This window comes from Periplaneta americana, chromosome 10 (genome assembly GCF_040183065.1).
Source record: "Periplaneta americana isolate PAMFEO1 chromosome 10, P.americana_PAMFEO1_priV1, whole genome shotgun sequence".
Taxonomy (NCBI): Eukaryota; Metazoa; Arthropoda; class Insecta; order Blattodea; family Blattidae; genus Periplaneta; species Periplaneta americana.
The window spans coordinates 140,278,722-140,292,862 of NC_091126.1; the positions used below are offsets into that span (position 1 = coordinate 140,278,722).

The following is a 14,141-nucleotide window of genomic DNA, read 5'->3' on the forward strand; positions in this document are numbered from 1 at the left end:
TTTTTTATAGCCAATAGGAAGTTGATTTCTGAATAACCCTCGTAAATGCAATAAAATTATCATTATAAGCTTAGGCTTTAAATATTACACGAAAGCATTTCAAAGCACCTTTCTACACATAATGAAAAGGTGTAACTAAGTTACGAAGAAAGTTACAGTTCTCTATTTTTTCACTACAGCTTTAAAGAGGAAGAATAATTTTCTCCAACACTTTCGGCGGTCCCAGTAAAAGAATTTTATTCATAGTAATCATTTTATAAAGTTTAAGCATTTTACAGAAACATTTTTCAAGTTCTTGTACAGAAGAAAATTCCTTGCCTCCATTTCGAATAATACTGTATCAGTGTAACTAGTCATGTACGAACTTATCTAACATGGCTCTTACTGTAAATATCATAATTACTATATTGAGAATTGCATTCCTGGGATGTGCCTCATGGCTACTCAGCAACAAACTGAAGTTCATGTACCTGTATCAAGGTGAGATTGCCCACAATCATGCTCCACTGCTGTTTTGGAGTGTCCATGTGGCCCAGGTTGGCTTGAGTAGACAGGCGAGATGCGAGGGTCATTTCAAGATTACCCTTGAGTCCCAGAAGAGCAGGAACCAAGATAACAATTTCGGTGATCTGCTCGAACACTACCCAATGCTGCAAATGTTATACATTTGATATAACACAGACATAACTTCGTAAAAACATATAGAAATATGTTTCACAACATAAAGCATGTTAACACACATTATCCTCGTACTGGTTGGATGTAGAGCTGGGGACAGAGCGGTTCGGTTTGGGTACTGTGACATCATTACTTAGTTGATCCAAGTACAAATTTGTGGCAACAGATTTAAAATTTGTATAGATTGAATATGTACTTTGAAAGTGACACCAAACGTGTTTTAAAAGTGTTGTAGTAGAGCACTTTTGCTTTCCCAATTGACAGCAAAAAAGTGCTTCGCTTTATTGGAAAATGGCAGTTGCAAATTTTATTTGCATGAATACAGCTATTTTCGGAGTCATTTTATATGAAGGGCCTATTTAACCTTCAGTGTTGTTATATATAAAATTGATGAATTAATTTATAATATTAATGACTAATAAATAATCTAATCCAACAACGAATTAACATGTAAGGTAAATGTTAAACGCTGCAGCTAAGTAAAAAGGAAGATACAAAGAAATGGGCGCCATGAAGCGCTGTCTAAAGCATTTAAAAATAACACAGAGAATTATTTATTATTACGGAAAGTGGATAAAATAATCAATAAAACGTGGAACCTTGAACTAAAGAACATAATGCTTATTATTTTACAACTTGACTAGCCTTTCATAATTATAATCATGTTCGCTTCGGTGAAGAGTAATATTATTAATAAATCAAAGTAATTAGGTAACATAAATCACAGAAATAAACACAAATAAAATGATGACTGATGAGGTAACATAAATCCAATAAACACAAATAGAAAAATATAATGTACTTGCTTTTTTTTAAACATATTTAAATATTAATCATTAATCAATATTTATTATTATTATTATTATTATTATTATTATTATTATTAGTATTATTAACAGTAATATGTAAAGTCTGTCAGTGTTCATTAGGTCCACTTGACAGGTATATATAGGATGAATTCCTCTTCAAAACAGCCCGCCTCAGGGATAAGGATGATCTCCTGTCGGAAATAATTTGTCCTGCAGCAGAAAACATTTAAATACAATAGTACCTACGTCGTTGCCTGAAACACGTGAACTCTGTTTGAACTGACCAGTAATGGCTACGGTTAACCGAGTAATTCCAGTGCTCCACTGCCAAGCACATTAAACTGCTAGAACCGAGTTACTCAACAGTTCTACTCACTCCATCCCCAGCTCTAGTTGGATGGTTATTCACTTCTATTGAGGCATGTGAACATAAGGTCAGCAGTTGGCTGGTAGGACTTGAGTTTTTAAGAGCTATTACGCAACGAATTTATTTTATTTCTTTATTTATCATCAAGTATGAAAGTTTCCACACATGACCCTGTGAGTTGAAGTAAAGAGTAGAAAAATTATTTATTCATTCATTTATTTATTTATTGGGCAAGACAAAAACACAGTACGGGTACTTCGAAAATCCCGGAACAATACCTAAAAACAATATACTTTGCATATTTCCATTCGGTAATGAGTTTTGGAATAATATTCTGCGGGAATTCTACAGATAGTAACAATATATTGTATCAAATGTAGGGAATCGTAGCTGAGAATAAGAGAAATGAAGTAATTTAATAAAGTATGATAAATTAGGAGGGATAAGTCATAGGCCATGAAAGACATAGTCCGAATACAGAAATGTGAAGGGTCAGTGAGACCGAATATAATGAAATATATAGGGTATTTCAAAAGTCAGTTGAAATACTAAATCGCTATAAATATTATAATATTTGAGACAGGGAAAAAACAAAAACATCACAGCATTGGGCAAACAACGGGGTTTACAAAACATTGGGAAAATGTCCGCCGTTCTCTTGTTCAATGTACAGCATTCTCCCTGCGAAACCATGCACAGCATTTTGCAGATAATGTCTTGAAATATTGACAATTTCTTGCGAGATGGCATCTTTCAGTTGCAGTAGGGTTGTTGGGTGTGTCAGGAAAACTCGTTCTTTAAAGTAACCCCACAACCAAAAATCAGCCGGATTGAAATCTGGAGATCGCGGAGGCCACACTGTTGGAAAGTGCCTGTTGATGACTTTGGTCGGACAACGAACCTCAATTACGCGTGTTAACTCCATCATTAATATTTTTAGTAGGTTATTTCACGACGTTTTTTCAACATCTTAGGTTATTTAGTGTCTGAATGAGATGAAGGTGATAATGCCGGTGAAATGAGTCTGGGGTCCAGCACCGAAAGTTACCCAGCATTTGCTCATATTGGGTTAAGGGAAAACCCCGGATAAAACCTTAACCAGGTAACTTGCCCCGACCGGGAATCGAACCCAGGCCACCTGGTTTCCCAGCCAGAGGCGCTAACTGTTACTCCACAGGTGTGGACAATAATGGAACAAGCTAGACTGTTACAGTAAACGGGGAGCGCTACTACAGCATGTTACAGAACTTCGTCATCCTTAGACTGAGGAATCACGATATGGAAAAGAATCTTCACGCAAGATGGCGCTCCACCCCACATCTTTATCCCTACAAAACAATTAATTAAGCAGATCTTTTGCGATCGTGTCATCAGTAGTCACTTTCTAACAATGTGGCCTCCGCGATCTCCAGATTTCAATCCGGCCTATTTCTGGATGTGAGACCTAAAATCATAAAAAATTAACAATCTTCTAAGGAAAAAAAAAAAGGATTACATTACTTTTGTTAAACTAGCATTTTATGATATTTTGCAAAATTTGTGTTTCTTGTTTTAAGATTCTATTCCACTGTCGTATAACATTATAATGCTTCAAAATGTTTTTCACTGTTTCACATTTTCCACTAGATTTTGAAGTGTATTTTACTAACAGAAGGTGTCAGAGTAACTTTTACTGCATTTTAAATAACAATAATAAACAATTTTGCGGATAATTAGCTATTTTCGATATATTGCAAAGTTCGTGCATTAAAAACTGCAAACTATTGGTTTAGTCAACTGTCCGAAGACAGGTCTGAACCTCACAAGTGATACTAACAAGGCACCACTTATGAGGCAACTAGCCAGGAGAAAACAGTGTAGGGTGGCCAGTTCCTTTCCCCCTCCATTGCATACATCGCCGACTAGCTACATATTACACTAATCAGACTTCAGATGTATACAAACATTTGTTCTTCCTCTGACACATCATCAAGTAAGATGTACTGCCTGATAATATAATATAATATAATATAATATAATATAATATAATATAATATAATATAATATAATGTAATGTGGTATGGTATGTTATAGTATAGTATAGTATAATACAGTGCACCAGGGAAGTCTCTCTGCACTGGAGACAGCGGAATGTATGCACTGTAATGTAATTAGACGGAACCATATATAAATATTGTTTTGTTTCATTTTACTGATACCGTTATCTAAGCAACCCACACTCAAGGATGTGGCAATGACCCTGCTCGGCTGATGCTATCAACATAATTGCAGTTGCGAACGCATACACTCTGCTGTCTCCAGTGTGGAGAGACTTCCCTGGCGCACTGTATAATGTAATGTAATGTAATATAATATAATATAATGTAATGTAATATAATCTAATATAATATAATCTACATGTCACAGTGTTCTGCTCAAGCATAGGTCTTTCACTGCAAACCCAGCATTCTCCAATATTTCCCATTTTCCGCCTTCCTCTTAGTCTCCACATATAATCCATATATCTTAAAAGGAAAAGATAGATAAAACCCAAAATTTTCTCGGAGCCAAAGCCTTTCCCCCCCCCCCCCAGGAGTGAACCCTTTTTTTTTCAGGAGTCATTACATTTTTCTCACAGAAGCACAGAGAAAACCATTCATTCCAGCTGAGACAAATATACATTTACGGAAATATATTAAACAAGCATAGGTCTTTCACTGCAAACCCAGCATTCTACAATCTTTCCAATTTTCCGCCTTCCTCTTAGTCTCCACATACAATCCATATAGCTTAAAAAGGAAAGGATAGATTAAACCTAAAATTTTCAGTAGCCAAAGCCTTTTTCTTTCAGGAGCCAACATCTTTCTTTTTCAGGAGTCAATACATTTTTCCCACAGAAGCACAGAGGAAACTATTGATTCGAGCTGAGATAATTATACATTTACGGAAATATATTAAACAACTGCCCTTACAATGGACCTCCATTTGTTCGTATCTTCTGCATTCCTCTTTCACCCTTATATTCCCAGTGTTTTAAAATCCTGTTCAATCATCTGATGTTTCGACATTCAACTCTTCTTTTACCATCCATTTTTTACTAATGACACTTTACGGCATAGTTCTGTTTCCTTTTCTCTATACAGCTGTCCCAGCCACCTAATTCTTGATGCTTTAACTATTCTAATTATATCAGTGCAATCATAAGCTTCATATAGCTCATCGTATCTAGTTCGTCACTTAGCATTTACACATATTGGACCAAAAATTCTCCTTAATATTTTCCTTTCAAATATCTTGGGTTTATTTTCTTCCATATTTGTTAGAACCAGCTTTCACAGCTGCAGGTGACAAGAGGTTTCAGAAAAATAACGACTTTCCATAGCGACATTTAATAATTTATTATAACCTACTATTACATTTTAACAAAGTAAACATGTGAATACTAAATGAGGCAGTAAAGCAAGTGGACAGCTTCAAATACTTTGAGTATACTATAAGAAGTAACATGAGCTGCTGCCAGGAAATCAAAAGGAGGATAGCAATAACAAAATGAGCTGCAAACCTCTGGAAAAGGACCTGAGGAAGAGACTAGTGAAGTGCTTCGTGTGGAGTGTGGCAATTGTATGGAGCGGAAACATGAACATTACGAGAAAGTGAAGAAAATCATCTAGAAGCATTTGAAATGTGGATATGGAGAAAAATGAGCGTGTGAAATGGACAGAATAAGAAATGAAGCTGTGTTGGAAAGAGTGGGTGAAGAAAGAATGATGCTGAAACTGATCAGGAAGAGAAAAAGAAATTGGTTGGGTCACTGGCTGAAAGAAACTGCATACTGAAGGATGCACTGGAAGGAATGGTGAAAGGGAGACGAGTTCGGAGCAGAAGAAGATATGAGATGTTAGATGACATTAAGATATATGGATCATATGTGGAGACTAAGAGGAAGGCAGAAAATAGATTAGATTGAAGAATGCTGCTGAGTCTGAACACGTGAAAGACCTGCCATTTGGCAAAACGCTATGTACGTATGAATATATATATATATATATATATATATATATATATATATATATATATATAGTATTTAAAAAAATTAAATTATGGTTTATTTTACGAGATCGCAACTGCCGAGGTTATATCAACGTCGGCGGTGTGCCGGAATTTTTTTATGCATTTCTTTTACATGCCGCTAAATCTAGTGACATGAGCCTGTCGCATTTAAGCACACTTAAATGCCATCGACCTGGGCCAGGATCGAACCCGCACACTCGGGCACAAAAGGCTATACCAACTACGTCACTCAGGGTGACAAGTATGTATGTATGTATGTATGTGTGTATGTATGTGTGTGTATGTATGTATGTATGTATGTATGTAAAAGTTTTAACAAAATAAGAATACCCTATAAACACAACTCAGCACACAAAGATAACAATTTCATCTGTAACATACACAATAAAGAAGCTGGCAAGAGACTGCAATTAATTTGTTTGAATAATATAAGTGACCATATGCATGGAAATGTTCTCAAATGGAATGCTATCTAATACAAGACAGAGTGATAGTTCAGTCAACCTGAAGCTTCAAAGTTCTGTACTGAACCTAGAGCCTCTTAATGATCATCATGTAATTTCTGCATTCACAGTGTTGAAAAATCTTCCAAAATTCAGAGAAGCTTAAAGTGAAGCCCATACAATCTACGCAAGTTCGTATTTTCCTCTAGTTCCATGGGTGTGCAATGGGCCAAGCTAATGTGCACAATAGTTTTAAGACTATTTGAGGAGCATCATTTCGAAACGTATTACGTGCAACTTACAATTTTTTTACACAAACGACGAAAAACTGGATTACTCGTAAACTGGAGAAGTTTTCAAAACACTACACAAAACCATTTTTAAGTACTGGTTTCACAGTTTACAAATATGACGACTTAGAACCATCAGACTTCACAGCATGAAAGATAAATAAATAGAAAGTAACAAATTTAATTTCTTCCACTGGGAGACTTAATACGTTTTGAAACAATGCTCCTCATTTCTGGACCATCCTAAGAGAGAGAGTAAGGGAAAGGAGGCAGAGGTGCAGGCTGTATTATAACTAATCTCTGCAATGTTGAATTCTTACTTTGCTACAATATTTGGTTAAACAAGCATTGAGTGACTTCTTTTCATATTGCGAATATGCATCTTCAACCATCTTACATGTCGTACCAACATAACTTACGAGACATTACGAACGTTTCATGCTAGTTTGCAATGTTCCAGCGAGAGAGAAATTCGGTCATTTTCATACCTCAGGGAAGTGTGTAGAGGTAAGAAAATGGAGTGTTATGACAGGTTAAGTTAATTTAGACTTTTATATGTCTTACATACTTACCTGTGACAGGTAAGGTTACGGTAGTTTAGGGTTTTGTTATGCCTTGTATAGGCAAATCTGTGACAGGTTAGGTTAGGTTAGTTTAGGATTTTAGTGACAGGTTAGGTTAGTTTAGGCTTTTATTATGCTCTGCATATACGAAACTGTGACAGGTTAGGTTACAATAGTTTCGGCTTTTGTTATGCCTTGTATAGGCGAATTTGTGACAAGTTAGTTAGGTTAGTTTGGATTTTAGTGACAGGTTAGGTTAGTTTAGGCTTTTATTATCCTCGTTAAGATGAAGGTGAAAGCGACAATGTGGCGCTCTTGAACAGATAGCGATTTTTTGTTTTCTATGTTGGCAGTTCAAGTGCGTCGGTGTCTGTTCCAAAATTGGCAGAAGTCACTCAACGCTCGTTTCACCCAATATTTTAAGTGCTCAAGCTTCAAGACCCACGTCCTCTTACCTGGACTACATCTAGAACTAGACCTGCTCCGACCATACCGAAGCCAGCGATGAGGAAGGGAATAAAAACTTGAATTGCAATGGACAGGTAAGTCTCAGAATGGTGTGCATCAGGAGAAGCCAGCATTTTGGTCTCGACGACAACATCTGGAAGGCGACCTTTGTCAACATCTTCTACCAGAGCAAGCTCTGCCCCTCCTTGGGGCAGTGCTGCCCCGGCTCCATCCTCCAGCGTCAGCATGCTCAGGTGCGTATAGCGGTGGCACTTCAGAGCGGGAGTGGGCAGCAGCAATGCATGCCCGCTGCCAGAGCACACCCTGCAACACACGTCCATTTCAGACTGCTATTCAAATAGTGGTTATTGTGCGATTGCCAGGAGAATGACTCTGACAGTTCTCTGCAGTGTTACCAAAAACACTATACTAAAAGCCAGGTTATGAACCGACTAAACAGGAAGTAGTTGGCAGGGCGAGAGGAAAGTGCGGGTTAGAGGGGTAGCCTCTGCAGTGATGACACGTTGAGTGTGGGGGTGGGAGGGAAAAAAGAGTACGGAGCTTTTCATTGGACCTCACGTGAAAATATCGTCTGCTAACGAAAATCTGGCAAAGGAATCACGGAGACAGTGTAGCCAAACTTCCCAGTTCATTTGCAGGACCACGTGCATTACGAGTCGCATTTCATACCAGCGTCATTAGCTCGTGCTCTCTTAAAAACAGTAATTTTAATTACTAATATTGTTTATAGTGTTATCGAGAACTATATACAGTAATTATTTTAAACATATCGGTGACAAACGCTGAATATGCTTTGAATCTCGCGCCACTATGTGGCAACAGAGCTTAGAAGGAGAGCAACAGAAAGTTGCTTCCGGTTTAGTCGGTTCATAACCTGGCTTTTAATATAGCAAGAGTAATGTGCATGTGTCAGAAACTTATAATTATCTAGTCTTATGCCAAAAATGCACTTTTATGAACTAGGCTACAATATATGAATGTTTTATGTAAAACATCTCACACCAAAATTAAAGTCCTCAACAGCCGAGACAACAGCACATCACAGCCATGCTTTGAAGAGTAACTCACTCTTTGATAGATAATTGTGCATGAGTAGAAATTGTAGTTTCAACAATCACAATAAATGCAAAATGTGTGCCAATGCTGTCAAAGTAAGTAAATTAAGTTTGAAACATATTAAGTATATTATTGTAGTATTTTAGTCATCGATAAAATGCAAAATGTATGTGTTTCTGCGAAACAAGAGCGTAATTACATTTTATGAGACAATTTTTGTGTTTTATAAAAAAAAATCAAAATCTATTTAAAGACCTCACCACATATAGGTTCTTACTTTTTTTCTTTCAAAATATAGTTCGGTCACTCTACCATGTTAGCTTTTACAGTATGAATAGCACAGAAATGTGACTGGATTCCTTCTTTGCTTTTATCTGCTATCTACGCGATCTCATAGGTCCAGTGTTCACTCACAAACAAGTTGTATGTGATAGTGGGTGATTGTAATGGAGGAACAAGATGGGTCGGGATAAAATCACATTTTATCTTTGGAATGTTTCTTAATGTTCGCAATTTACTGCAATTTTATATGTTCGTTTACTTATTTTCAAGAATTTAAATCAGAAAATATAATAAAAACCACCTGTTAATGCATTGACGACATTGAATTTCTATCACCAACACTCCATAAAATAGTCCTATCCCAAAACCCTATGAAATGCTAAATTCTAATATTAAGAATACTATAAAATGCTAGATTTTATTTTTTATATACTAATTTTTTTATTTTAAGTTCTAAAATCTATCTCCAAGCATGAGTTTCTGTACCACAGAAATACGACAATGCTGATGGGCTGGTGAGGTGTTTGGGTTGTCTTGTTAAACTAAACAAGAACCAGTAACAGAATAGACCTGTCAAGTTCTGGAACTTACTAGTACTTTTCCTCACTTTCACAGGCTCTGTCAGAGCTATTCAAGCAAATGTAAACAGCTCTTAAAGCTATAAGAACTATTCAGTATTCGTGATGGATTTGACAATAATGAAATTATAAGTTAGTGTAATCAGAATTGCAGGGGAAATAATTACTTAGAAAGAAGTTTAATATTAACAGTGTCCATCATATACCCCTCTTCTCACAGTGTCATGTGCTTGACCATTTAGCCACTGGTTCTTCTTAATTGGTTCGAGCTTATCTGATACCCATTCTCACTTTTGTACAGCTCGTACTACAATTACAATGGATACTGTTGCGAACAGAAGGCTATCAATCAGCGAAATTTTGAATTGACATGTTTCCGCTCTTGTCCACAACAGGCCACCACAATTGTTATCGCAGTGACATCTATTACTAAGAGTAATGCACTTAACAGATTTCAAATAAATTTACTAATAGGCCAAAAACTACTTTCTTATTCAAGGCCACATGCACTTAAGATTTTTTATGTGTAAAAATTCAGTCTCAAACGAAATGGAATTGAAAATAGTCTTTATTAAACAAGAATGTGTACAACTTTCAGCAATTTTGTATTCGTTAAGAAGTCCTGGCTCAGAATCTCAGAGAGTGAGAGTGATTGTGGAGTACTGGTGGAATGATAATGATGAGGGGAAATGGAAGAACCCCACAAAAAACCTCTAGAGCCCATTTTGTCCACCACAAATTGCTCCATGAGCCAGATGGGGATCGAAAGTGGATTGCCACACAGAGAGGCTACCACTCAGTCATGGCGAGGTAAGAGTAAATTTATACAAAATCTATATTCATTTGGAGATATATAAACATTACTGTTATAATGCATATAATACAAGCAACACTTTTCACTGTGCACACAAACTATCATTCTTGAATAATGAAATAATGGCCAATATTAAAAAAAAATTGTAACCTTCTTCTGGAATTTTCACTGTTATACTGCATTACTAACACCACACTAAAAGTTGTCAGTATTTTGTTGCTTCACATTTAGAACCATGACTAGTTATTTGATAAAAATTCTTCGATATCAATTTCATTGCCAGATTCACACACTACTTCACAGCCAATCTAGACGAGGTACTCTGACTAAAGAATGCTCTGTTCCCAGATAATAGAACAAAATACTTTCAAAACAGTTATGAATATCATCAGCGAACTCACTGTTAAGTAAACAAATATACTTTGCTACTTTGCGTTATAATGTTCACTGTCTGAAAATTTCAGTAAAACTATACTTTGCTTTCCGCAAGGCTAGCAAATTATGCCACATGATAAGAGTCCCGCAACTCCATGTAAAACATGGGCTGGGCTACTTACTATCACTTTTGAGATATTATGGTTATATGAGTTGTGACGTTAGTCTTCCCACACAACACTCGAAGGGGGTCTAGTTTAATTTATTTAACACTAATTTAGCTTCAAGTGAAAAACATTACTGCAAGGAACAAAATGAAGGGGTAATTATTAATCTTCATTCGTATATCATTCTGAAAGTCTATAGGAATTCATAAAAGACTTCATTTCTTTAAACTCTGCACTAGACAAACAAGACATTTTAGTACATTGCATAGCTCTATTAGCTTTTGTTATATAAAAATAACGTACTTAAATTTTATACAGGGTGGAAGTGAAATAACCTTTCAGATTGAAAGGGATGATAGGGTACTCTGAAATGAATAGAAAACCCATATTACATTTTGTGATTAAATGCATGGTTAATTATAAAATTAAGTTCGAAGTTTCAGCAGTCCAGCAACATCACCACTAACACACTTATGATACAGATATAAGAAGTCAACAAACTCGGTGAGTCTTGCTAGATGAACTGTTCTCTGACGCTGTGTTGCAACCAACTCATATCGAGCAGTGACTTTAAATTAGAGGTTTTTAAAATTAAATTTACACGAAAACTGTCCATACTATTGATATACGTCAGAAGGATAAATTATTCTTTATTAATTTTCCTATCGATATGGACAAAAATCACGATCCTACTCACAATAGTTATCGAATAAGAGGTTGTTAAACATTTGAGAAAAAAAATTTCTGAAAAACTATTAACTTTCCACCAATATATTACTGTTTTTGTTACATACAACATGAGCTATTTGCTCTGAAAATCTCCAAAGCAATTTCACTTCCATCCTGTATACACATGCACTATTTTCACATAAATATTATGGAAACTTTTTTCGAGATTTTCACGAAAATACTACATTTCAGCACCCCTGACACTAATCAATCGGTTTTTGGCGTGCAACCTGTGGATCCATTTATCTATCTAAAATGATTTATCCTGAATTATTTTACTATTTTTGTTCCTATTATGGATCTAGAATTCAATTCACCTTGGAGCTATGTAGATGAAATACATTCCATTTTAGAAAGAAGACAGCACTGATATTTTAATTACAGAATACTATAAAATGGCGATTTAATAAAAATCGATCCTAACAATTTTCTACTTGACTTCATTTACGTAAGGGAATATAGCAACTGAAATTATATAAATCGAAGTCTTCAACCAATTTTGTTACAAAAATGAATTACCTACACTATCATGCCTCTAATCGAAAAATTGTTTCAGGAAAAAAAATTTTCAAGTGTGACGATATCCTCACGAATTACTTAAAAAATGTAACATAATCCTTTCGGGGATGAAGCAAGAATTGTTATACATCATGAGATCAATTTAGAAGATAAGAGATACGGATATAGATTGCTACTCAGTATTTAATTTGCCCTTACATGGTTCATGTTCGTAGAATACATAACTATTTAAATGCAAACTTTCAATTAATTTCTATATACTGTAAATAGGGCAGTTTATTTCGAGAACATTTAAACTATAAAACAAACCATAAATAATTTAGAAAGAAACACACGTTTAAAAAATGGAACACCATAACAGTAAAAGCAATTGTAAAGAGAAATTAACAATCTCTAAAAGTTTTACTATGAAAGAGAAACAGAAATGAACACATTCGTGTGTCTAGCCATGAATCTTAAAGCATGAACACTTCATTACATTTTCATATGACTCAAACAGTTAAGTTTCTGACTAGGTGATTTTGCTCCCTGAGCTTCGTGGCCATTTAATCAGACTTATATAATAGCTTCAGTGCTGAGAAGCTTACTCAACTTATGATTATGTTGTCATAGATAAACACTAACGCAATTGAATTTAACGGCAATCAGAGTAAAATCACAGTCTAGTATATACAGTCACGAAGCTTGAGTTGTGAGGGTGCTAGGAATAATAGACTGTGCCGGTACTATTTCGCATTGTCTGTAATGAGGCGATATTAGTGATCCTAGTGGTCAGCAACTATCTATGGATGCATATTTACTACGTATTGAGCTTCGTGACTGTGTATATTAGACTGTGGTAAAATACAGAAAGAAGACAGACGTCTAAGAGAGTGACACAAAATTCACACCAGAAGACTGAAACTATCAAATATAACAGGCAAGAAAAATGCCTAGCCAATATTCTAGCAGGGACCTCATAAATACAATTATTGCACCACCATGATATAACCAAATAATAAAGTATTAATACTAGTTAGTAGACTGTTACGTCTTTCTTGCAGAAAACAGTCATTAATACCCTTATACTATGATATGAAAAATTACAATATTTATTCCCATTTCTACTATATATATTATTATGACATCAGTTACGTGATGTCGTCCTACACAAAACCACCCGTTTATATGCATTTCCACTGTAAAAGGAATTTAATATACTGTTTCTATGAAATTATCTAAAACTTCAATACAAGGTTCTACAACCTTTTTCACAAGTTAACATGCAATAAAATGAAATATAGCGTTTCGACCATGAATTATCGGTACAAACTATCAACATTTCACATCGATAAACACATTATCAATTGACAATAACTCGTACATATGCACAGTGTGCGTCTAATTGAATAGATCTTGAATTATCAGCCAAACTGTAGAAGATTGGGGAAAACCGTAACAAGCCACCAAGGCTGAAAAGTGCAAGGATTATTGGGTACAAACTGCGTAATTAATAGAAAAAGACATAAGTGATTACAGATTAATAGGAAAGTCTTGCCATCAGACCTCAAAATAATTAAGTTGACAAGAGCATGAAAAATTACTACAAATAGAGGCATTTAAATAGTTTTCAATATTAGTCGGTAGTCACTTAGGTCTTTCTTACGCTAACCACGTAGAGTACAGTCCATTACATTTTATTTCATGACTTTGGTACGTTAGGTTATTTTGAGCTTAGATCAGTGTTAATTCTACCCTATTTAATATGGTGGGTACATTCTTGCAATATGCCAGTATATAAGCACGAATATTGAAATGTATTTCCTTTTATCTCCGCCATCACTAAGAGTATGGTATGTAAGCAACACAGACAGCATTTCCATTTCTGTAGGCATATAGGTTACAGAGTGAACCATGGGTAACGTCATTAGATTCATGGGGTTATTCTTTGAGATATTTCAAACAAAAATATTT

General features: G+C 35.4%; 1 protein-coding gene across 2 annotated transcripts in view; it reads right to left on the reverse strand.

Moving 5' to 3' along the window:
* Positions 1-14,141, reverse strand: part of LOC138708046 (solute carrier family 41 member 1-like) — a 344,564-nt gene that overhangs the window by 176,178 nt on the left and 154,245 nt on the right. For both annotated transcript variants that reach the window (XM_069838158.1, XM_069838159.1), the window contains exons 2-3: positions 7,656-7,971; positions 471-650 (exon numbers count right to left, since the gene is read on the reverse strand). In XM_069838158.1, coding sequence (XP_069694259.1) covers positions 471-650; positions 7,656-7,971 — 496 coding nt within the window. The remainder of the gene's footprint in view (positions 1-470; positions 651-7,655; positions 7,972-14,141) is intronic.